At 41.3% G+C, this 22,798-nt stretch overlaps 1 protein-coding gene across 3 annotated transcripts in view; it reads right to left on the reverse strand.

Moving 5' to 3' along the window:
• DPY19L4 (dpy-19 like 4) overlaps positions 1-21,402 on the reverse strand; it is a 62,260-nt gene extending 40,858 nt beyond the window's left edge. Inside the window, exons 1-10 of one of the 3 annotated variants that reach the window (XM_006019987.3) lie at positions 21,299-21,402; positions 19,842-19,966; positions 15,840-15,930; positions 10,504-10,625; positions 9,242-9,387; positions 6,910-7,033; positions 6,091-6,225; positions 5,287-5,418; positions 5,097-5,195; positions 2,629-2,702 (exon numbers count right to left, since the gene is read on the reverse strand). In XM_006019987.3, coding sequence (XP_006020049.1) covers positions 2,629-2,702; positions 5,097-5,195; positions 5,287-5,418; positions 6,091-6,225; positions 6,910-7,033; positions 9,242-9,387; positions 10,504-10,625; positions 15,840-15,930; positions 19,842-19,966; positions 21,299-21,353 — 1,103 coding nt within the window. In that variant the 5' untranslated portion in view covers positions 21,354-21,402. Of the gene's footprint in view, positions 1-2,628; positions 2,703-5,096; positions 5,196-5,286; positions 5,419-6,090; positions 6,226-6,909; positions 7,034-7,809; positions 7,850-9,241; positions 9,388-10,503; positions 10,626-15,839; positions 15,931-19,841; positions 19,967-21,298 lie in introns of those variants that run through there. The other 2 variants (XM_025199417.1, XM_025199418.1) reach the window with 2 other exon arrangements.
• Between the last annotated feature and the right edge of the window lie 1,396 nt (positions 21,403-22,798).

The following is a 22,798-nucleotide window of genomic DNA, read 5'->3' on the forward strand; positions in this document are numbered from 1 at the left end:
TGTGGATATCTATAAAGCAAGCGAAAGAGTTCTGAGAAAAGGAAGCATGTTTATTTAAAAAGGAGAAAAAAAATAAAAAAGTTGTGCTGCCTTGCCTATAGATCATATTGGAAGCCCAGCGCAAAGCCAAAAAATAAATTCCCAAATTTTAATCCTGTATCTTAACCCCTTGGCTGTTCACCCTTCTCCTCACAAAATAATTCAGCTAAAAAAATTGACAAAATATGGTCTTTAAGTATTGCCAGAAGTCTTTCATCTTCCACTAAAATGCAAAACTGGTGAGGTAAGTGGTGCACTAAATGTGTCCAGCTCTTTATCTCATGTACCTTTGCAAAGACTTTCATCTCAGTCCTCTTTCATCTTCTTTCTGAATCTACACTATACAGAACCAGGAGAGCTGAAATAGCCAGAATGAGCAAACCCTTACACTGTAGTACCATGTCCACTCTAGGGCCAAGTACAGACATTACACTTTTACTGATATAAGTGATCAGAAACCAGTCTAAACCCATAACAAAACAGAAGTTCAACATACACAGTAGACTGGTTTAAAAATGGTGGAACCCAGTCTAAGATAGGCAAACTGTGTGCCCCTCTCACCAAAGGACAAATGTGTATTCAGTTCACTACCAATCTAAACTACAGTGCTTACAGAAAACTGTACGGAAAATCCTCAAAAAATTGCAGCCCATACTAGAAAGAGACCCTATTCTTAAAAAGATCTTCCCAGAGCCACCCATCCTAGCCTTCAGACAAGCACCGAACCTCGCCAACCTCATCACCAGAAGCAAACTTCCTCAAGCCCAGAACACACCAAAAGGATCCAGACCGTGCCAGGACAAGAAATGCAAAACCTGCCAACACATCTCCACCACCCCCACTATTACTACACCCCACAACAGAGCCATCAGCATCCCAGGATCTTACAGCTGCACCTCCAGAAATGTAAAATACCTCATCCAATGCACCAAATGCCCTGATGGAAGATATGTAGGAGAGACCAGACAACAACTGCGCACCAGAATTAATGCACACCGGAAATCTATCAAAGACAGAAATACCCAATTACCGGTGGGGGCACATTTCTCACAGGAGGGCCACTCTCTCTCCAATCTCTCAGTCCTGATCCTCAAGGGAAACTTACACAACACTTCCCAGAGAGGAGCCTATGAGCTCCATCTCATCAACCTGCTGGATACTAGAGATCAGGGACTAAACATAGACATTGGATTTTTGATACATTACAATCTGCCTGGCAACTGACTCCCCAGCCCAGCCCCTGGCTTCTTTACTTGTCATTCCATCCAGGAAGAGCACATACCAACTGCTGAAGCTTCCTTAGCCTGACGAAGGGTTTTTGAACCTGAAAGCTTGCTTAATAACTATTCTCCAACCATTTGGGTTGGTCTAATAAAAGATATCAAATTCACCCAAGGAACCTTGTCTGCCTATGTCCTTATACCAACACAGCTACAACCTAAACCCCTACAGAAAACTGCGTAACTTAGATCGATTCTGCCTCAGGCTTTCTGAATGTCTGTAACCTAGCCAAAGAGTGATGAGTGATAGCATATAGGGGCCTATAGCAAGCAATCCATAACTTTGGGCCCAGAAGAGTTCTAAAACTTTTAGCTGCACTGTCATCCTAGTAGCAATCCCACTATTGCTGACACTGTACTCAGAACCAGTGAATTGTGACAGATTTTGACAGGCCTTCTGAAATGCCTCAAGTGAGCAGAGACCAAACTCCTATCATTCCAAGGGAACACTGTCCAACTCCTTAGGGAAGACTCATTTCTATTCTGTCTTAATAGCAGTCTTAAAAGTAGTATTCCATGTCTTGAAAGTAAGATAATCCCATGACTAAAATAAGCCATAAGTACAAACCTCTGTAAGAGGATGCACAGACATAATTGTATCAATATCAAACAATACTACATAAGGCTTATGTTGGTGATATTTATACCTGGACACTTCTGTAAATGAGGCTTGGCTCCCAGAATCTCTTGCAGGTCAATTCCCCAAGTTTTGCAATATCATGACAGTACTGACATCTCATCTAACAAACTGCATCGATAGCATCTACCTTCAAGTGTCTAGTTCTGTGCCCAATCATTGTGGTTAAGGAAACACTTTCCTAAAAACCTAACATTTTCATCTCAACTTATGTTACCATCTTCCAAAACTCTTATTTGGAATAATTCCTTTGGTTTAGCTACCAAAATACTTTGAAGCAAAATATTAACTGGCAGGAAGACTTCTGTTTCCTAACTATGAAAGGTTAGCTCTGTGGTTTCACCTCATTATCTTGGCTTCTATTTTCAGCAATATTAGTTGGGGGGGTAGGATGTTTTCCTTGCTATCCATGGGAATATTTATATTTTTAAAAATCTGAAACAGAAACTTTTACCCCTGCTGAAATGCCACAGAAATCCAAGTTCATCCTGGACATGAAAAGTTTCTAACGTAATTTTTAAAAGTTTGGGGCAAGTAAAAAAAAAAAAGTTTCCTTCCTAAATTCTTCTACAATAAACTTTACAAGCTTTCACATTTTAACTCCTGTAGTTTTTAAAGTGATTTTAAATTCTGTGCATTTGAGACACCTGTAAATGAAAAACTCAAACTTACTTAGTTGTGTTTAATCCAAATTTTACTTCAAGGAACTTCAACAAATGCTCGTTTTCTTTATGGGGGACAAACATCTGAAAAAGCAATTTTGTGGAGAAAATTTAACACAGCCTGGAACACTACCTTCATGTCCTCTTTTCATTCAGATTACAAAATAGGGTAGAGAACAATCACACGTTCCAAAATACAGTTAAAACAACCAATAACTCATATAACTTATTTGCTAGTCAAACCTTATTTAAGTAAGTTTTGCTTAGTATATAAGCTTATACACCTCACTTCATTCAGGTACGCCAACCATATGGCAAGTTAAGAGTTGCCAGCCAACTTCCAGAACACTAACCAAGAGCATGGCAAAGACTGGTTTGCTAGCTCAGTGCCCAGTTTTCAAAGGACACGCCAGCTGACTTATCTAATCAGCCAGGCTCTGACCTAGAAAAACCACATCGGTCCCTTACCATTCAAATTCTTAATTCACTTTGTTCAATCCAGATAAATTCAGCACACCCATTCTGCAAGATCAGCTAGCTTTTCTATGAGCCCAAGAGCATAAGACTTAGGTTTAATGTGGAAGGAAGACAGAATTTGAGTTCTCTCAAACTTCTCAACAAGCATAATATTTCCATGTTGGTTTTCAGGATTTGTTTCTTTCTTCTTTTTTTTTTTTTTAAAGTTTATGTTAAGTACCACAATCAAGCAAAGTTTGGAGTCTGTTCAGGTTTGTCTACCTTGGTTCAGCAGTGGGTCTTGTGGAGAACCAGACAGCATATTTTCCCCATCCAAGCCTATTGACCCAATCCACCCAAATTAGCATTCTTGACAGCCAAATCCCAATCTAGCTTCACAGGCAAACTTCCCACTTAAGAGTGCATCAGCAGAGCTGTATGTGCAGGGTGTGCTCAGACCTGTCCTCCCCAAGACCTTCTATCTGATGTAGTATAGACAAGGTCCTAAAGCAGGGGTAGGCAAAATACGGCCTGCCAAGCCATTCTATCCAGCCTGTGGGGCCCCTAAAAGATTTAGTAAATTAATATTTATTTACTCCTGTCTGCCTGTTAAAGACAGGAGCCAGGGGCAGTAGGACCCAGGGGGAGCTGGCAGCAGGAGCCAGAAGCCTAGCCCCGCCCCACCCCCAGCTATTTCCCTGATATTCCTGCTCCCGCCCTGCTCCATGAGGCTCCCGGCTGCATTGGGGGACCGGGAGCACAGGGACATGCTGGGGGTGGGTGCGCATGCGTGTGTGCAAGCACATGTGCATAGGCAGGGGCAGAGTGTGTATGTGCTCGTAGGGCGAGTCCCGCATGCACACCCCACAATACACATGCACCCACAGCCCCCCTCGCACTGCAATACAGGCAGACCCCCACACCCCCTCCCACAGCCCAACCACCCTCCCACACAAACCCTATACCCCCCACACCCCATGTATCCACCCACATGGCTCCTTCACCCCACACACCCACAGCCCCCCACAAAGCAATACCCACCCCCTCACAATATACAAGAGTAAGACTTCATTTTAAGCTATTGTGCAATCACCTCTATGTACAAATGCATGTAAATCAGGACAAAAATATTTTTTGAAATCAAATTAATGAATGTTGTAGATGTTTACTTTTTAGAAAATAATTTGGTATTTTTCTGGTTCCGAGATGGCAAAACCCCTTGCTGAAAAGAGTACTTCCAGGAGCAAGGGGAGGGACTTCTGATGGCAAATATCAGGGATTAGGGGGCAGGACTTCTGGTCGCAAGATAACTACCGGGGGCAGGGCACCTGTCAACGGGTGTGGCTACCCATGTGGCCCTTGACAGCTTGCCAAAACTCGGTAAGTGGCCCTCCACCCGAAATAATTGCCTGCCCTGTCCTAAAGAGTATCCAAAAAAAAATTTATTCACCAAAATATAAGGCCAGATCAAAACCCTGTCAACTCCCAGGCCTTTGAGACTCCCATCAAGGCATAGTTTCCCTTTCTATGTTCTAGACAAAGTGAAAATTACTGTCCACCTTGAAACGCTTGTCCTCGTTGGTTGTTTGCTCATTTTCCTAGGCTAAAATGTGTTTTAATGTTTGGCCCCCATCTACATAAGCCATCCAACTCAAAAGAGAAATGATGCTGAACCAGGTTTAATAAACAATTAAAATATGATTTGTAATCCATGCCTATGAGAGAACAGACTGGGTTTCTGTTTCAACATAAAGCCTTATCTTTCATTTGGTTTCGATAAAAATAGCTACCTGAGTTATTAGAAGCAAAGATATATCTGAACAAATTGGAAGTTTTTCCCTATAAAACAAGAATGGCTTCAATTTTAATTCTTCCATATGCTGCGAACTTAGTCCAATGCCAGAAGTACAAGATACATGCCACTTGAAAAGTTTTTTACTAAAATTACTTTGGCAAGATAATCACATCCCTCCAGATATGATATGATCGAATTAAACAGCTCTTCCAATAGATAAATCTTACCTTTAATAAAAAATTCAGTGTCACTGTTACTGTAAATACTAAGTAAAAGTGCATTATTTTCAGGAGTCTTGAAATAAATGTACCCTTTTTCATATTCATCTGCAATTGAATTTAAAAATGAGTATTATTTGGAGTTCAGTTTAAGCAAAAAAAAATTAATCTCAGAATTACAGAAGGTTATTTTTGTTACCTCTAGGCATTTAGAGAGCATTAAAGCTGCTACAAGGCTTAGGAGTGGAGAAACTAATAATGCTGGATTTTCAAACTGCAAGAGATATCCCAAGAAGAGAGAAAACAGATAGATTTTGTATACCTCATGGACCTAATGGGAAAAAATAAAATAAAATTAGCTACAGAGACACCATATTTTCCAAAGCAGTGGAAAAGTCTGAGGAATATGAAACTTGTGACTTAATGTCTTCTACTTTAGAATTTTAAGACTTCAGCATTTTAAAATGTCTTCCACCATTGTCTATTGCAAAGAAAACTATAAACTACAAAATCTAATATTGCTGACCTGTCTGCCTGGTCTTTAACCAGGTTTAGCTAAACACCCATCCTCCTCCAACAAGTGACACAATTTTAAATATATCCTGTTATTGAATCAACTGTTTACACAAGCCAGCCATCCCATCCATAAGGCCACTTACCTAACCCAAAGGTAAGCCTCCAGTAGTGTAGAGCCACTGCCCTTCTTGCTGTCAACCTAACAAGGAAAAGGGGATATGGCCAAAGCAAAGGGGGTGTGGCTGTATACCAAGTCATGGCTTCACCTTCAGCCCCTTGAGGGCATTTGCATCCCTCAGGCAATTCCCTCAGACTTAAGCCAGGAAAACACAGAGGCCCAGGGGGAAAGGGATGTGAGGATGAACTTAAAGTCACCATACTACATACATTTCAGATAGACCCCAGGTTCTGGCCTTTTAAAATCCCAACCTTATAGCGAGGTTTAATTCACATTTCAACAAAATTAGCAGTGACAAGTCATAAGTACCTTCTCTGTCTGTACCAGAGTAAGGCTGTCCAGCAGGAAGAGACACACAGCCTGGACAAACAGAAGATAGTGACTGTACTCCCACATCATCATGAAAGTGTATGTTGCAGCACTCACCAACAGGTAGCAAAAACTCTACGGAAACAAAAAAAAAAACTACCTTAATCATGCTGAGTTTCTACCACTAAAAACTGAGAAACTATTAAAACAAAGTACACTAGGAATGGAAATTACTTGTTTAAGGAACAAAAATACTTAATTAAATGTTAGCCAATATTTTCTCAGGAAGCAGTTTTATTTTCTACATGTTTTAGTACTGCGGATGAGCATGAAAAGAGGTCTTAAAAATCACCGGTACATAGTCATGTTTTAGTTAGCCGAATTCTTCTTCCCCCATCCCCACCCCCCCAAGTTTACCCCATGTTTGTTAATGAGATAAAGTGTCATTCTTAAGACAGTGATCAGACATGTCCAAAGAAACTCCTTTGACAAAGGGACAGGAAGCAAGTCCACCATCATGTTCCTGAGTAAGATGACAAGACAGCCAAACTGTTCATAACGTTACGAAGAAAAAAAATTGACAAGTCTCAAAAGTGAGTTAGTTGATGGCATCAGTACAAGACTCCAAACCTCCACAATAGCATTAGAGGACAGAAGAATCTCTTTGCAGTGACACAAATGCTTTAGATGGCTGCTTTGCTAAGAGCAAACAATTTCCACTTCTTTTTCTGCCTAGTAAGACAATGAGATGACAGAGATAACTTCTCTGGACCACATTTCTCCTAACTGCATTTTTAAAATAAATTATATTTGTTTTACCTCAGCAGAAGAATTTATGTTGTTTTTTAAATAGCCTGTAAGAGCTGCAACTTGACATGCAAAATATGGCAAAGCCCAATTTTCCCTTGAAGGAATAGAATAGTCAATTCTTGTTGTATCTGTCCTAAAACAAAGTACAGAAGAACAAAACTATTAAATTGTTTATGAAATAAAATCATTAAGGAAAACCTAAGTTATAGATGCCTTACTAGTAAGCCATTTCTTTTGTGACTGCTTAAATGCATTATGTTTCTTATCAGAAGCAAAAGCCATTTCACTACAAGTAATAGTTATAAGTTTAAAACAGCATCAAAATGGAGAGTTCCACAAAATTATTTGGACCTCTCACATAACTAAAGTTTATAGGATTGAGCCCATAAGGGCTGCTTTTCACATTAAAATGAAATATGGTTTCTGATAGAAAGAACAGATTCTGACTATTACACAATACAATTTAGAAAAAGTACCCTCTCAAACTGCTCAAAGCTGCTTTATGCAAAAAGTATCAACACTCTAGAGTAATGCTACTAAACCAAAACAGCAGCAAATTTATCCTATTCTGAAACTATTACTGACAAGATGAAGATAACTAATGGAAGGAAAGCACAGAGCAGGAAAGTGGAAGGATTTTTCCATATAAAGTGACTTGACAGCATTCAAGCTACCTGAGCCAAAGGTAACATTTTCAAAAGTACCTAAATTATTTCAAAGCCCAAGCACAATTTTCAAAAGCAATTTAAGCCTTTAGAGCCTTGTTTCTACTGACTTCTAACTAAACACGTTCCAATGTGCTTAATCACTTTTATTCAGCTAATACTCCCTTATATCAGATACTTTTGAAAATTCATTTTTGCTCCTGATGACCCCCCTCACAGTGGTCCAATTTGGAGCTCTATCTACTTCAAGCCTTCACGTTTCCAAAGTTGCTTCATTTTGCTAGCTGTTGAGAAAAAAATATGGATTATTCACCATTACCATTTTTTTTTCCACAGGTACTGCTTCCAGCAAGCTGATCAACAACTTTTTTTACTTGCCGACCACAGTGATGAATTTACACCTTCCAAAGAAAGTGTTCCTCAACAAGTTCAGCTTCAGATATATCAACACTACTTTACACTTTCACAGTTCTTTTCTTCCAAGAATCTCCAAGTGATTAATAACTGCTAACAACTGTGATACACAGGAAGTCTCACACAGCAAATCAGAGACAAAAGTAGGAGCAGAACTCGAGTTCTCATTCCCTCATCACAAGGTTTTGCTCCCAGCTTTTATAGCAGAAAACAAAGTAAAGGTGCACCTTCAGATAAGGGGTTGGCACCCGATGGCCCAGGGAGCCATCTGATCCATCCCAGAGACATGGGGCATCAATAGGTGGGGGCTTCAGTGGCAGATACTCTCTCCTTGCCACTGTGGGCCCTCTCCCACAGGCATGCCACCAAAACAATGAGAAGCCGCAGCAGGAGCTGAGACCTAGCACCCGTCTATCTGCCCAGCTCTGAACTAAGTTGTTGGATCATTCAAGCCCACCACCTGAAAAAATTGCTGACTGCTATTAAACACTAACTGGATCAGAGATAAATAAGCCTTTCCCCTCTCCTCCATCTTTTACATTTAAATCATTACTGCTATATGACAGCTGGTTCTCTGCATGTCCTTTCATAGCATCTGATGAAGTGAGCTATGGCTTGAAAGCTTTATACATCTCCAATTCAGTTAGTTTATAAGGTGTACCTCCACCTTGTCTTCTGCCCTACTTCAAACTAACACGGCTAATTACCTCTCAGCTTTTACAGTAGTTTGTATTGGCAGGGGGAATTTTCATGTACATGAAACATGTTAAATAAATTTGGATAGCAGGGTCATCAAGGTAAGAAGGGACTCTACTTTGCATATCAATGTGCAAATTAAAAAAAACAGCTTTTAGAAAACAAATATTTATTCATTTTGTTCGAAGGAGGAAAACACCTGTTGCGATACTGATTGCAGGCCAGAGAAAGACAATTGTATTTTGTAACCTTGAAGGTTTTAACATTTGTTTTCCTTCTCCATTGAAAAAAAAAAAAAGAAACATTTTCATATGTCTGACCCAAAATAGAATTAGGTAACACACACACACACACACACACACACACACCCCTCCTAAAGTACACTCTGCATCTCAGAAACCTTCTCATGAAAAGCTTCATCAAAATCTATACATCTCTGCATTTCAGCTTCAACAAAAGTGTACTCTAACAAAACAAGTTTCACTGAAAATGCACTGGCCAGTTCTAATAATATTGTTAGAATTCCTTATTGACAATCTAGATTATGTAGAAGATGTTTTTCTTACCTGTTAATAATGAACCATGCTACAGTCAGCATTCCTGCCAGCCAAGTCCCACTCATAACCCAACTGGTTATAAACAATGCAGTCACATAAATTCCCTGCAGTCCAAAAACTATACCAATGTAGAAATACACTGGTTCAATAACTTCCTGAAATTACAAATAAAAACGAAGAGACATAGCGGCAACTGAGCTGAAACTGTAAATTACTACTATTTACTATGTATGTAGTGCTAACAGTGTGCTGGGTGCTTTATAAACTGGGAAGAGATGGTCCCTTGTATTTTAAAGTTTATAATTTAAGCATACAATATGGAAACGCTTTCTTTTTCTGGTGGGAGGCAGTGTAAATTAACAACTCGATGATGCTACAATGTAATACGGGTTTTCCTTGTTTTATGCGGGTTCTGTATGTGCGAATTCACTCATATGCAATGACCGTTTTTATACCAAAAATTCGTTATATGCAAGGTAAATTCACTCTTATGCAACTGTTGTGGTGGAAGCCTGCAGTCAGTCGCTTTGTGTGGCGCATTGTAGGAGTGATGCACGCCAAAATATAGTCTCCGGTGTGGATCTGTGCTCCTCACTCATTGTCTATGACACGTGTGTCTGTAGTTGCCACCCCCATTATGATACTGCTCTGTGCTTGTGTGAACTGTCTGCTGTTGGGAAGTACCAAAATTGTCTTGTAAAAATGGTAGAAATGGGTCTGGGGGTCAGTACAGTCAAGGTCTTGGAACATGTCCCTATTTGTTACATTGTAAAGTGGTTTCCCTTTATGCGAATTCAAGTTATGCACCGTTTTCCAGGAATGCATGTACAGCATAAAGCAAGGGAAACCTGCATCTGTTTTGACGAAGATTTTACATTTTCTGCATATATAGTGATGTTTCACTAATTTTACATTTTCTGGTTTGATAATATCGTACTACAGTGAGATTTATAATGTGTAGCTGAAAAAATAAGCTTAAGGAAAGATCTTGAAGAAGGTGGAGACATGGCAGATGAGACTGCAGAGTAGTTTCCAAGTGTAAGAGTAGAAAAATACAAGTGGTAGAGCTTAAGGTAGGAGACACCATGGGCAGATCAGAGGAGAGTGAAAAGAGGCCAAAGCTTTTCTACATTTTAGAGTGTTGCTGTTTAACCCCAATGCCGTGCTCAGATCACATACACTCAAGTAAAAAAAATTTATTGCACATGGCATACAAAACCTGACATACACATTATGCTATAATACAAACAAAGCAGGGCAAATATACATACTTCACTACCAGATGCTTGATATAATACACTGGCAATCAACTCTGGATATAAGGTCATTTGCTGCACTGCATTAATAGTCTTCAGTGATACTGTTTTGTTGTTGTGCGTCAGATCATAAACACCTAAGGACCAAAAAAAAAAAAAAAAAATTCCTCAAATTATTTATGCCACTTTAGAAATCATAACAACAGTGCTCTAAAAACAGAAGAGCAGGAAACCTGACTATTAAAGCAAGTGAGTGATGCACTTGCACTTAAATTTAAAAAGTAATAACAGTGTTAGATGTAATTCCATGTGGTTTATTCTGAGGAAGACAGGATAAAATAATTTCTGGTTTTTTAAATGCAATCTGACTTTCAGATTAAAAGTCCATATCTAACTGGCAAAAGCTTCTTTCAGTTTTCTAAAAATCAGTATGATGATGAAATACCCAAAGAAACTGGCTAGCAATGATATAGAACTTCCTTCACTGGAAGTTCTTAAGAAGAGGTTAAACTCATATCAGCCAGGAATGCTCATATAAGTATTAGTATATATATGTATTAATATATGTATTAGTGACATTTTGTTTTGATCAAGGAAAAATTTGGATTTTGGGTTACTTTAGCCTGAAAATTGGGGATTTTTATTTTTTTTTAAAATCAGAGATGACCAGGATCCCTGGTGATCTGCCTCTCACCTCCTCAGAGCCCTAAGGTGGCTTCCCTGGGACTTGCTCCCAATTCCACTTCCCTGGAATCCCAGCAACTGCCCCATATGTGACTTAATCTTTTTGTAGGTGATTGCAAAAAGCACACTACAGGCAGTATTTTCTGGACCACCTTAGGAACTTAGCTTTGAGTACAGTGCACTCAAACACCCACCCCAAATGCTTACAAATACAAAACACTCCAATAGCTGGAAGTGAGTTGAGACCATGGATCCTCACTCCACTTGGGAAGAGGAAAGCACCCAGTGGACCCTGAGAAAGAGCCATCAAAACCAGACTAAATGTAAATGAATCATTGCTCCCCTTCTCCATCAGTCAGGTTTCCCTGCAGAAAGACTCCTTCTAGAAATGTAAGCTGTGCTGGAAATCACAAATAGTCAAGTGAGTAAACCAATGTAGGATGCCCCCCACCACCACCCTGGGTGGATAAAAATCTATATTTACTTTTATTTTAATCAAATATATATAAAACAAAAAGAATGCACTTTTTGTAGAAAATGATTAAATCTAGGCTTCCTGACAAAGATTTAAATCATGATTTAAATCACATTTGAGATGAATCAAACCCACCCTGCTCCTCAACCAATTCCCTAGGTCTTGGCTGTCTTTGAAGCAGATGAATGGGAATGAACCAAGGATAAGGTTTTACAGTACACAGCTGGAACTAGTGGTCTGTCTCATCAGTTACTAAGTCCTTGATACTGCACTTTTAGAAGTCACCGAGAATATCTGTAGGTTTTAGTTGAGCAGGGCAGCATGCAGGTGTGAAGGGCTCCAAAAGTTTCACTTAGACAGCATGGATGCTCAAGGATGGCATCCCAGATTCTGATGCAAGCATTTCCATGGGGTCCATAGAGAGCTACAGCACACATTTTCTGTACAGCAAAAGAATATAAGCTTTGGTGCAGAAAATCCTTGCAAGGATGGGTAATGGATGAGGTAATTGATGAGACAGTTGCCAAAAAAACAGCAGAGCATCCTTCAGTACCACAGGGTGATCCATGGCATGCAACCAGCACGTGGGCATTGACAAACTTTTCATTCCAGGGAAGAGTCAGAGGGCCACATTATACTCCAGTCCACCAGTGAAAGGTATGTGAAGCTCCTCAGGGGTACTCATACAGCCATTATTGAAAGGTTGATCCTTTATCTTATAGGATCCTCTGTAACTTATTTGGCCCTGCAAAGAGGCAACATCTTGAGGCAGGACAGTTTTCTGTAGCACTAAGACAGAACAGGCAATGAGGTTTCCAATAGAGACTTTGTATATAGCCTGTCATTTGGCACTCAGGACATGGAAGACTGACATGTCAGTGTAAATAATGAAGGCCTGCAAAACTGAGGAACACCAGGGTGCAAGGACAAACCATGGCTCTTTAACACTGACGAGATTACAGGGAAAAGACCTACAGCAGCCCAAGTGATGGTCACCTTCCCCAAGCTGAGCCTGCAACCTGGGAATCACTCAAGGCAGCTACATCTGGCAGTCACAGGTGGACCAGGGTCCACATGGAGAAACCTATGGCTTGGTGTACTCACCATCTTGGGAGCATTCAGTAAATAAAAGCCCTGAGAAGGAATGCCAAATTTTTTGGGAAAAGTTTTTCACCTGTCACCAAGTTGTGCCAGTGTAACAAAGGCAGACTGTCCATTTACTGTCATTCTAGAATCAACTTCTATAGCTGCCACTGCTCCCACAGGTGCTGCCACTGAGGGCCCAAAGACAAAAGATATAAACTGAAGCTGCAGCTCAGAGTAGTAAGGAAGAGGAGATGCTAGCAGAAATGGTAGCATCTTCAGAAAGAAGACTTCTGGCTGCAGAAGGTTGGTATTTGCACATGGAATACCACAAGAATCAGTATGCTGACTTGATCAGGAGGAGTATTTCCCAGGACAAGCATGCCACTATGTTCCAGGCCCGCAAAAGACTCTCCCTCCATCATAGAACAAGCCTTCATGTTCTGAACACGTCTCCCTTTCCTTTCTGCCCATGTCTTCACACACTTCTCCCACTTACCCCTCCAGTCCAGACATTTCCCCCTACTCAGTTGCACCAAAAGCAGGCCCAAGCCTTGGTGCTCATGTAAAGTACCAACTCTCTCTCCTGAGACTTTTTCAGCTAGCCCTGCTATACACCCTCACTAACCTACTACACTGTAAGACCCTAGAGCCCCTACTCCAGCACGGGAGGGAGTTCCAAAACAAAATCATTCTTGGAGGACTCAGGGAGACAGGGTTAGGAACAGCAGTCCTTGGACTTTACAGGGCTGTGGGCACTTCACCTCATGGGAAAAGCAGCAGGGTGTAGAACTCCATTCGCTTCAATCCCTCCCCTCAACAAGACAGCATGACATCCCATCACACTACCCCTAAGGACTCCTGTGCCTCCTAGGGTCCTCACTAAACCGGTGATAGCAGGGCTAGGTCACTTACAGGCCACTTTCAGGAAGCACATCTTCTTCTTCCTTTTCTCCCAGTTTCACCTCTGCACACCCCACCCGAGTTTGCAAAAGCACAAGCACACTGAATACTTAAAAAGTTTTTTTTCCATTTCAAAATGAGTTGTCCTTTGTGTCTGACTGGGCTTTATAGCTGTGTCCTCTTCCCAAATAAGCCACAAGTCACTGGATGTAGTTCATGAGAATGCCTTCATGGTTGGAGTGTTCCAGAGGCTCAATCTCTGGGACCTTGTTATCAGCTGACAATCCTCTGGGTTTTCATTACCCAGACCTCTGGAAAGACCCTGCCCCTGGCTTGGCAGATGTTGTGCAGGATGCAAGCCCGATTATCCAAAGCGGGTACCACATGCTAGTGTCCAGATGCACACCCAGTACCCTCTACCCTGCCTTGAGCTGTCCAAAGGCACACTCAATGGTTAATCAGCAGCTACTCAGCCAGTATTTGAAGAATTCCTTCCAAAGATCCAAATTTCTAGCACAGAGATTCATGAGTCATAGCAGCAGCAGGTATCCAAGCTGGAAATGGTAACAGTCACCCCCTCCAGCTATATGATGGGCACACCATGGGAAAATACTTCCCCATCATCAGGGACACTATGCTTGAGTTCTTAAAGACCCAGGCATGATGGACTTTGACCAACCATCCTGTAGCTATATTGGTAAACTACCCCCAGTTGTCTGCAACGCCTTGCAGCATGATGCAGAAGTACCCCTTGCAATTAATCTACTCCAAGTACCAGTGCACTGGGAAATTGGGTGCCATTAATTGGCCCCCACACAAGTTAAAAAGCCCACCCAGGCAAATCTATCTAGGATTTCCTTTAGGCTTATGAGGCAGAGGAAGCATGGCTCTTGTACCTTCTGGACAGTGTGTCATTTCACCTGTAAACCCAATGCAGCTATGGACTTGCTTGCATCAAAGTGGCTGGTGACCAGCTGGCAGTAGTGGCATAAGTAAGGGGGAACGAGCATAGGAACAGCCCTGGGCACTGCCTTTGGGAGGTAGGAGAAAGAAGCACAGAAATAGCTGCTCCCCAACAACACAACAGCCATCTCTGCTCCATGCAAAGCTGACAAGGGTACGAAGCTGCTCTGTTATGCCTCTGTAAAACTGGAGACTATCAGAGATTGCTAGCTTCCAAGCAGCAGTTGCCAGCCACTTCTCCACATTCTTGGGCACCCTTGTATTGGTGACCTGCCCCTTGAGCAATAGAGTCAGCTCTGTGCAGACCAAGGAAAGTGGCCCTGCTCATCCTGCAGTTCTGCTGCCACTGCTTTTCATACAATGTCCTCAGGACTATCTGTTCCCAACAATCAACACTTGTTGCTTCTGGGCCCAGAAGCAACAATACACAATCTGAAGAGATAGAGAAGGCTGTCCTCCATGGACTCATTTATTCCTTCTCTGGCACATAACTCTTATACATAGCACAACTCAAGGAGGAACTTTTTAAGTACCAAGATCATGGAGCTTTGAGTTTCCATTCTGTGATACACCAGATGGCGGACATAATGGAAAAGGGCTATCAGTATGATCAGGAGGCCAAAGACTACAGATCAAGGAGGTGGAATCATCCATTCTGTTTCCACAGGGAAGGCAATGCACATGAAACTGACCAGCCCAGTAATGGCAGGAAGCACAGAGCCGAAGTCTGGGTGGCAAAATACTTATTAGGCTTTATTGTTGCTACTCAGCTCTTTTCAGAAGCCTCTAGGGATTGTGGTTAAGAGGCAGGCTAGGATACCTGCTCATCAGCCTCCTAGTTGTGGAACAGAACAAGAGCATCAGCTCCAGTACATTATGAAGTGTATTAACTGGGACAGGCCTATATATTTCTACAGTCCTAAAGCACTTCAATTTAGGAATGCTTCAAATTAGGACAAAATTTAAAGCACTTCACATGAATTTTTGCCCATACAGTTCAATGTCAAAATAAGATTCATCAATCAAGGCTACACATGTATTAAGAGTAATTCAAAGGTATCTAGGGTGGGCAGGCATGTTTTAGAGGAGGTCTAAAAATGTTAGATTAGCACTTTACTCTTAGTTTAAAAACTCCTGCAGAGTGGAAAGGTTGGTTTTATACTCCTATATAGGTCTCAGAGAAACTCTCTAAAAAGGGAAATGTGACTTTGTAAGTTTAAAAAAACATAGATGTTTGTCATACCTCTTTCAAAGGATGGAGCCTTTAGCAAGTCTTTATAAAAAGAGTAATAAATGGCGCTGTCACCCTGAAAAGTAATTTCTCGTTCAAGTTCCTAGAAGAAAATTAAATAATTTAATATATATTAAATTGCTAACAACTTGTTCTTATTAAGAAAAGAAAAACATTTTCAGGTGTGCTGTATTACAAAAACGACCTATGGATGAAACTCCACTGGCCATCTTCAAAGCATTCTACAAAGAATTAATTTTTATAGCACTATTGCCATAAATATATTGCTTCCTATAATTTACAGACCACATAACTGAGCCTGAGAAGTGAAGCATTTTGCCTGAGGCCACACAGTAAGTCAGGGCAAGAACCACAAATCATTTAGGTGCCTAAATCTAAAGTTGTAAACTTTAAAATGCCCACTCAACTGCTGCCTATCCCTGAAAGTTCATAATATTCCTGTACACCTCAGTTTTCATCAGTGAAGTTTCCTAGGCTCTTTAAGATCCACTTACAGACATGCCCAAAACATCTCAGTTCTGACAGTCCTGAAACCCCCTTCCGGATCCACATATTTAACATTTCTCCACCTTTCTCAGACACCTTTTTAACAGATTGAACTTTTCAGACAAACAGCTACAGAGAGGTGGAGCTGGAACTTTGAAAAAAAACTCAGCAGGTAGGGCATTCCCTCTCAGGACCTGAGTGATGCCTGTTTTCTTCCCTCCTCAGCCTGAGGAGGGACTGAAATCAACACCTTCCACTTCCTTGCAGAATACCCTAAAGACCACAGTAGAAATAATCTGGAGGGGACAGTATCTGTCCTGCCTGGAATAATTAGATCTTTATTGGAATAGAGAAAAAAAGAGAGAATGACTCTGTAACCTAAGAGTACTCAACTAATCATTTTGGTGCCAAACTCTTTAATGGATTTAGCCCTGGAAGGCCAAGCCCAACATGGCTCTGTCCTCCTAATCACACCACTACAGCTGCACCAGCAGCTTCCAGACATTTCCAGTGTAATGCCCAATGCTGCTATTTAGAAGAAGACATGGGCTTAGCCATGGAACGTTCATATTAAATTATTTTGACATACTGGCAAAAATTCTTTTGAGCAACACAAATGACACGCATTGAAAAATCACAATGTCTGTATCTGTATGTTAGCAACACCTGAACATGAATCCATGAGACAAAGAAAAGGTACTTCTGTAATCCAGGGGCTTTCTTCTTAAAGAATTTCAAAGCTCTGCTGTAACAGGGGGCCTCTACCCCCTGGTTACTTTAAGAGAAGAAAGAGACAATTGGCTAGGGGCCAGCAGGGATAAACAGGCAGCCAAGAGGGTAAGTGGAGTAGCAGCTCCAAAGCTGCAAGCCACGTACCTCAAGAAAACTGGCTAAAAAGAGAGGTTTCAAAAAATGGACTCCAGGCAACAGGCTAAAAGGCAGCAGCAGCAAAAGCTGAGAATGCTGCTAGTAAGTAGACAAGGGGCACAGACAGAAGTGCACCATCTGGGTGTAACTCATGATGATTCATAGAAATCACCATGAGTTAGACTGATCCCTCTGATCCAGTAGACGTTAGCTGTTGGATCAGGAGGGTGGAGGATCGGCTCCAATTTGGAGCTGATCCAGGGAGAGAGGCTGCATCTTACCCTGACTCCATACCCCTCCTCTCCCAGCTCCATTTCTGTCTCTGGATGGGAGGGGGGAGAAATTAGGGGATGGAGGTCTTCCAGGGTTCTCAGCCCTGCTGAAGCAGGGGGGGATGACAGGTAGACTGGAGCCCAGTCAAGGTGAGTGGACCTCCCTCCCCTGGCTTCTCCCCCTCCCATCCAGAGACAGCAGCTGTGCTGCTGTGTGGCAGACAGAGCAGACAGAAATTAATAATAGGAGCATACAATGAGAGCTAATTTGTTATGCGATCAGAGGACTCTGCAGCCAATCTCTTCTGTTTGGGCATGGCTTTAGAGAGATTTCAAGGGGCTGACTGAATGACAAATGTCATTTCTATCTGTGCCCAACAAGAATATGGCCAAGCAGCAGAGCTAAGTGCTGTAAGACAGCGCAGAGGCTGCTTGATTGCAAATAGCTGGCCACAAAACTGTGAGCCTGCTCCTAAAGAGACTGGATGCATAGAAGCAAGCTTAGACTGGTTAATGGGAATCCCCTGTGCCTGACTCTTACAAGCAAGGGTCAGGTGATTGGGAGGGGTGGAATTAAGTGGTATATAGCTTGGCTCCAGGACTAGAGGGTCACTTTGGCCCTGAGGGTTGTAGGGAGACAAGCCCCATGGAGAACAGGCTGAATTAAGCAATCTGCAGGGAGATACAAGTACCACAAACAGCTGGTAGGGCCAAGAGCAACTTTTCTGGGTTCACCTGGCAAAGAGAAGTTAGCTATTTTGGTTAAGTTTTATTTTCACTATTTTGTACCACAAGGCTTGGGAGTGGCTACATGGCAGGCTGGAGGCCATGGTGGGGACCTTGAAGATGCTCCATATTGTGAGTTGTGGACTAAGGGCCAGTGGGCTGAAGCCAAGGTAGGGCCAGCTGCAAAGAGCAATACTCAAGGCATGAATATGGCTACGGAGACACCAAGACTAGTGCCAGAGAGACACAAGACATGGGTTTTTTTGCTTTGTTTTGTTTTTAAGCAAGGCTTACGGCCCAAAGAGCTGAGCCAGAGCCAGAGCCAGAGCCAGAGCCAGAGCCAGGGGCATACAGCAGACAGAAAGACTAGGGAAGCAAGTGGCCAAGACCAGTCAAGGCAAGCACCCGAGACCTACTCTGATACTCTAGGGGCAGCCTTCCAAACATATATATATCATCCAAAAGCATGGCAGGTAAAGATAAAGTGGCAGCCTTGGAAGTGGGTAGGGAAGGACTAATTTAGCTGCAAGGAGGTGCCATGGTTAGCCTTTAAGATGGATCCTGTCACATCTGCTTCTTACAGTGGAAGAACTATGTTTTTTTTATGAAAGGTTCACATAAACCCTCTACAACCGAAATGACTAAATAATCTAAATGCAGGAGCAATTACTACCTCTCATTGCCATGCCCTTTCAGGAATAGCTCAAAAAAAATCAACATGAACTTTGTAACTCTATTACAGATCTTATAGTCTGTAGTGACTTTTGCCAAAGTAATATAAGCTAGAACTCACTGTATGGCTCTAAAGAGCCTTTTAAAGTATCTAGATGATAATTAACCATAGAGTGCAATTTCTCAGCAAGATAACACACACAAAATCTATTTTGATATTATAAAAACAAGGACATCAGATAAAGAATGACAAATATTAACATATTTAATTATTTTATATTAAAATTTAAATTATATGCAAGATATAACAGTTTCCCTCTCTTGAATAGCACTACATAATTACTAATTAATTAAATACTAAATAATTAATTTAGATAAATTAATAGGTATCTCTGTTTTAATGTGGGAAAACAGGCATACAGAGACTGAGCAATCTGCCTGAAATCACAAAATGAATTGGACTTAATTCTGGAATCGGAACTCAGGAGAGATTTCTGACCCCCAAGAAAGATCCCAGCTTAGAGAGCCTGAATGATAAACTTAACAGATGAGTAAGGATACAGTGAACCCCAAGAAGGGCACACAGTCATTATAAGTGATTACTCAGTTTAAATGCAACCTATGGAGGTTCTCTTTAAAGAAAATATAGTGCACACACTACTAGGAAAATGCTGCTACTGAAGTTAGTTTTCAAGAATTATATGAATTAGTGATGGGTGAATGCTTTTATCAAGGATTCTGGAAGGGTGTTCCAACCACATCATGCAGCATGGAGGAAGGCATGAAGACGCTTATGAAGGAAGACATTAAGACTAGCATCAATACCAAAGAGGATACAACAGATTAAGTTATATATATAGGCAAGGGCTGAAGGAGTTAGGGTGTTTCAGACTTCTTGTTTTCACTTGACTTCCTGATCAGTGGGACATTACAACTCAGAATTATTTCAGAACTATTCTATTTTTTTTACCTGCCTGCTGGAAAACCAGAATTTCCGTTCATGATAGGTTGAAAGGTACACAGCATACATCATCCCACTAGTGACAGCTGCGAGACAGCCAAAGAAAAGCTTTGCAAACCGCTGAAATAATACATCTGTAAAGAAATGTTGAAAAATGAATATCCTCCACTCTGTTAATGTAACAAAGTAAAAACAAAAAGAAAGTTCAATATGACTAGTACTCTACACACAATTCAGAATGCCAAGGTCATTAAAATTAATCCAACAGTTGCACCCCTGACAGTCACAGAAACCACAATACAAGAGAACCTGGATGATATGCAACATGTTTAGTTTGCAGCAGATTGCCAAAATAAGGATGATTGAAGAAGCAGCACCTTTGAAGTTAAAGCTTTAGCAATCAGTTGAGTTCATCTTACACAGCTGATCAGAGAAACGGCACCCTTTGAAATAAAAGCCACATAAACAGCCAGAACACCTAAGTGATACCACAGCAGCTGTTTGTTGCAGCTATATGTACTCCTGGCTAGTCTGCAGACACTGATCTTTGCAGAGGTTAAAAAACCTGACCCTACAACAAATCCAATTTCTACTGAACTAGAGATACACTCCTTGTGTGGGACTATACCCTTCATTTTCACTATTGCTGAATGGGAATTTCATAGCAAAATACTATATACAATGCTGAATGACTGCTCTTAATTGGCAGTTGTGACTTTCAAAACAATCCACTGAAGGAAAAACATCCTCCAGAAAGATAAGTGGACTCAACTCCAATTTTACATGTTTTTGGTAAAATTCATTCAAAATGTATATACACCAAGGAGGGTAACAGTATGTTAAGATTCCAGCACTTTATCTCTTTAATTTTTTTTGTTCTTCCTGGAAAATAGGACAGGGCTAGCTTGGATTTTACCAGTTTATATCATTCAGTCAAGTTCCATTTCTGCTCAAGTACTCTCAAATTTAAACAGGCACATTTAACACAAAACATTTCGATTCAGTGTGGTGATTTAATAAGTTTATTACACTGAACAACAATTTGTATTAGTTATTGGATTGCTTAACACATCTATTTTAGTTCTATTTTCCTGCAGAATTACCATCCACTCCCAACTTGTAAACTGACAGATAATTCCACGTTTAAAAGTGTCGTGTGTGTACTTATGCTTGAATTAAAGTGAGTGGGGGGTGGGGTTTGGTTTTAAATAGACCAAAAAGGTGCAACTTTAAGGAAATACTTTTTATAGGAAATGCAATTAGTACGTGGCAAAAAGTTAAAGCAATCTAGCATTACCACTTTTCTTTATATTTGAAGTTTCATTGCAATTAAGTTCTCCTCTGCATATTTTTTGATTATCCAAAAATATCCCTCAAAATAAACAGTAACAATTACTGTACTGGAAATACAATTTACAGCATTTTAAAAGAACAATGAAAAGTTAACTGAAAATACTGGAATTTACATTTTGGTGTTCTTCCTAAATTTGGGTTTTCTTTCTTTCTCTCCTTTGAAGACATCTTATCAGCTTCTGAGCAGTTTTGCTTCTTTCTTTGCCGCAAATCTGCTGTTCCTGAAGGTAATTTCAGAAGTTATTGCAATATAATATACAGAACACCTTCAGAGACATTCACAGGGCATGAGCCAACATAAAAAGGTACAACTATTGATTGATGCAACAGCACATCAAAAAACGAAAAAAAACCACCCAGCACTTTACTGGAAGAGGAAGTATGTTAGTTTGACCTGGCTCCCCAGTGTCTATATAGATCAGGCGCTTTAGCCAGGCTTTTTGGCACTTTTATCTAATAGTTGATTCAATCAGGTGTTAGATAAAAGCACCTAAAAGCCCTGCTGAAGCACATAGCCTATACAGACATCAGGGGAGCTGGGTCAAACTAACATGATGCCTCTTCTGGGTATGCACTGTGCTTGACACGGGCATATCAAGCTGAAAGTAAAGTGCTGGTTTTTTTCTTTCACATCTGCAAACAGCCTAGGATTACAAGGGTTCTGAGAGAATACAATGTATACGTTTTTCTAAAAATTAAGAAAGTTGAAGACCCTGTTAAAGGGCAATCTGGCCAAACCACAGATCTTAAAACTGTCTTGAGCAATCTAGTCCAGGGGTCAGCAACCTTTTCAAGCTGTGGGCTGGACTGACCCAGTTCAGGCCAGCACTACCATCCAGCTGCCTCAATGCTTGTCCCCAAGGCAGCATGGGGAGAGAGTGTGCAGCTGGTACTCATACCCACAGCAGCAGGGGAAAGTGACTGCTGCTGAAGGCCCCCTCACCCTGCCACTGGAGGGAAGAGTGCTGGTTGCGGACACTCTCCCTGTGCTTCTGACACAAACTGGATTAATTCATCTGCTGAAGCCCCACGGCCATAGGCCAAATCAAATGGCACTGCTGGCTGGATCCACCCCTAAGCTGCTGACCCCTCCTCTAGTCTAGTGGAGCTCAACCATTTACAGTGGTTGGCCTGGTCATATCAGGTTGTACCACAGTCCACCACTCACCCTGTAAGCGTAAAGGAGAGGGGAGATGAGGAGGAGAAAAAGATGGAGGCCAGTGTCAGAGGGAGGGGAGGGGAGAGGAAGAGAGGTTATCGCTGGCTGCAGAGGGGATTAGTGGCACAGTACAGGATAAAGGAACAGGATGCGATGGGCCAAGTGAGTGGTTGCTGATCCTCCGTGCCATGGGCCAGAGCTGGCACAGAGGCTGTAGGTTGAGCACCGCTGATCTAGTCAAAGAATTTCATGGAGTAATTTGGAGGTAAATCAAAAGCCAGTCACTTTTGGAAGAATTAAAGCACCTCTTTTAGACCACCACCTAACTTGAAAGGCATCGCTCTTTAGACCCTGCGGTGTCTTGTTCTGACTATTAGTTACACTCATTTTTAAAGGTGTGCACTTTATTTCCATTTTAATGTGTGTCTCGTTTGGAGAGGGGAAACAACTGTAT

This window comes from Alligator sinensis, unplaced genomic scaffold (assembly GCF_000455745.1).
Source record: "Alligator sinensis unplaced genomic scaffold, ASM45574v1 scaffold273_1, whole genome shotgun sequence".
Taxonomy (NCBI): domain Eukaryota; kingdom Metazoa; phylum Chordata; order Crocodylia; family Alligatoridae; genus Alligator; species Alligator sinensis.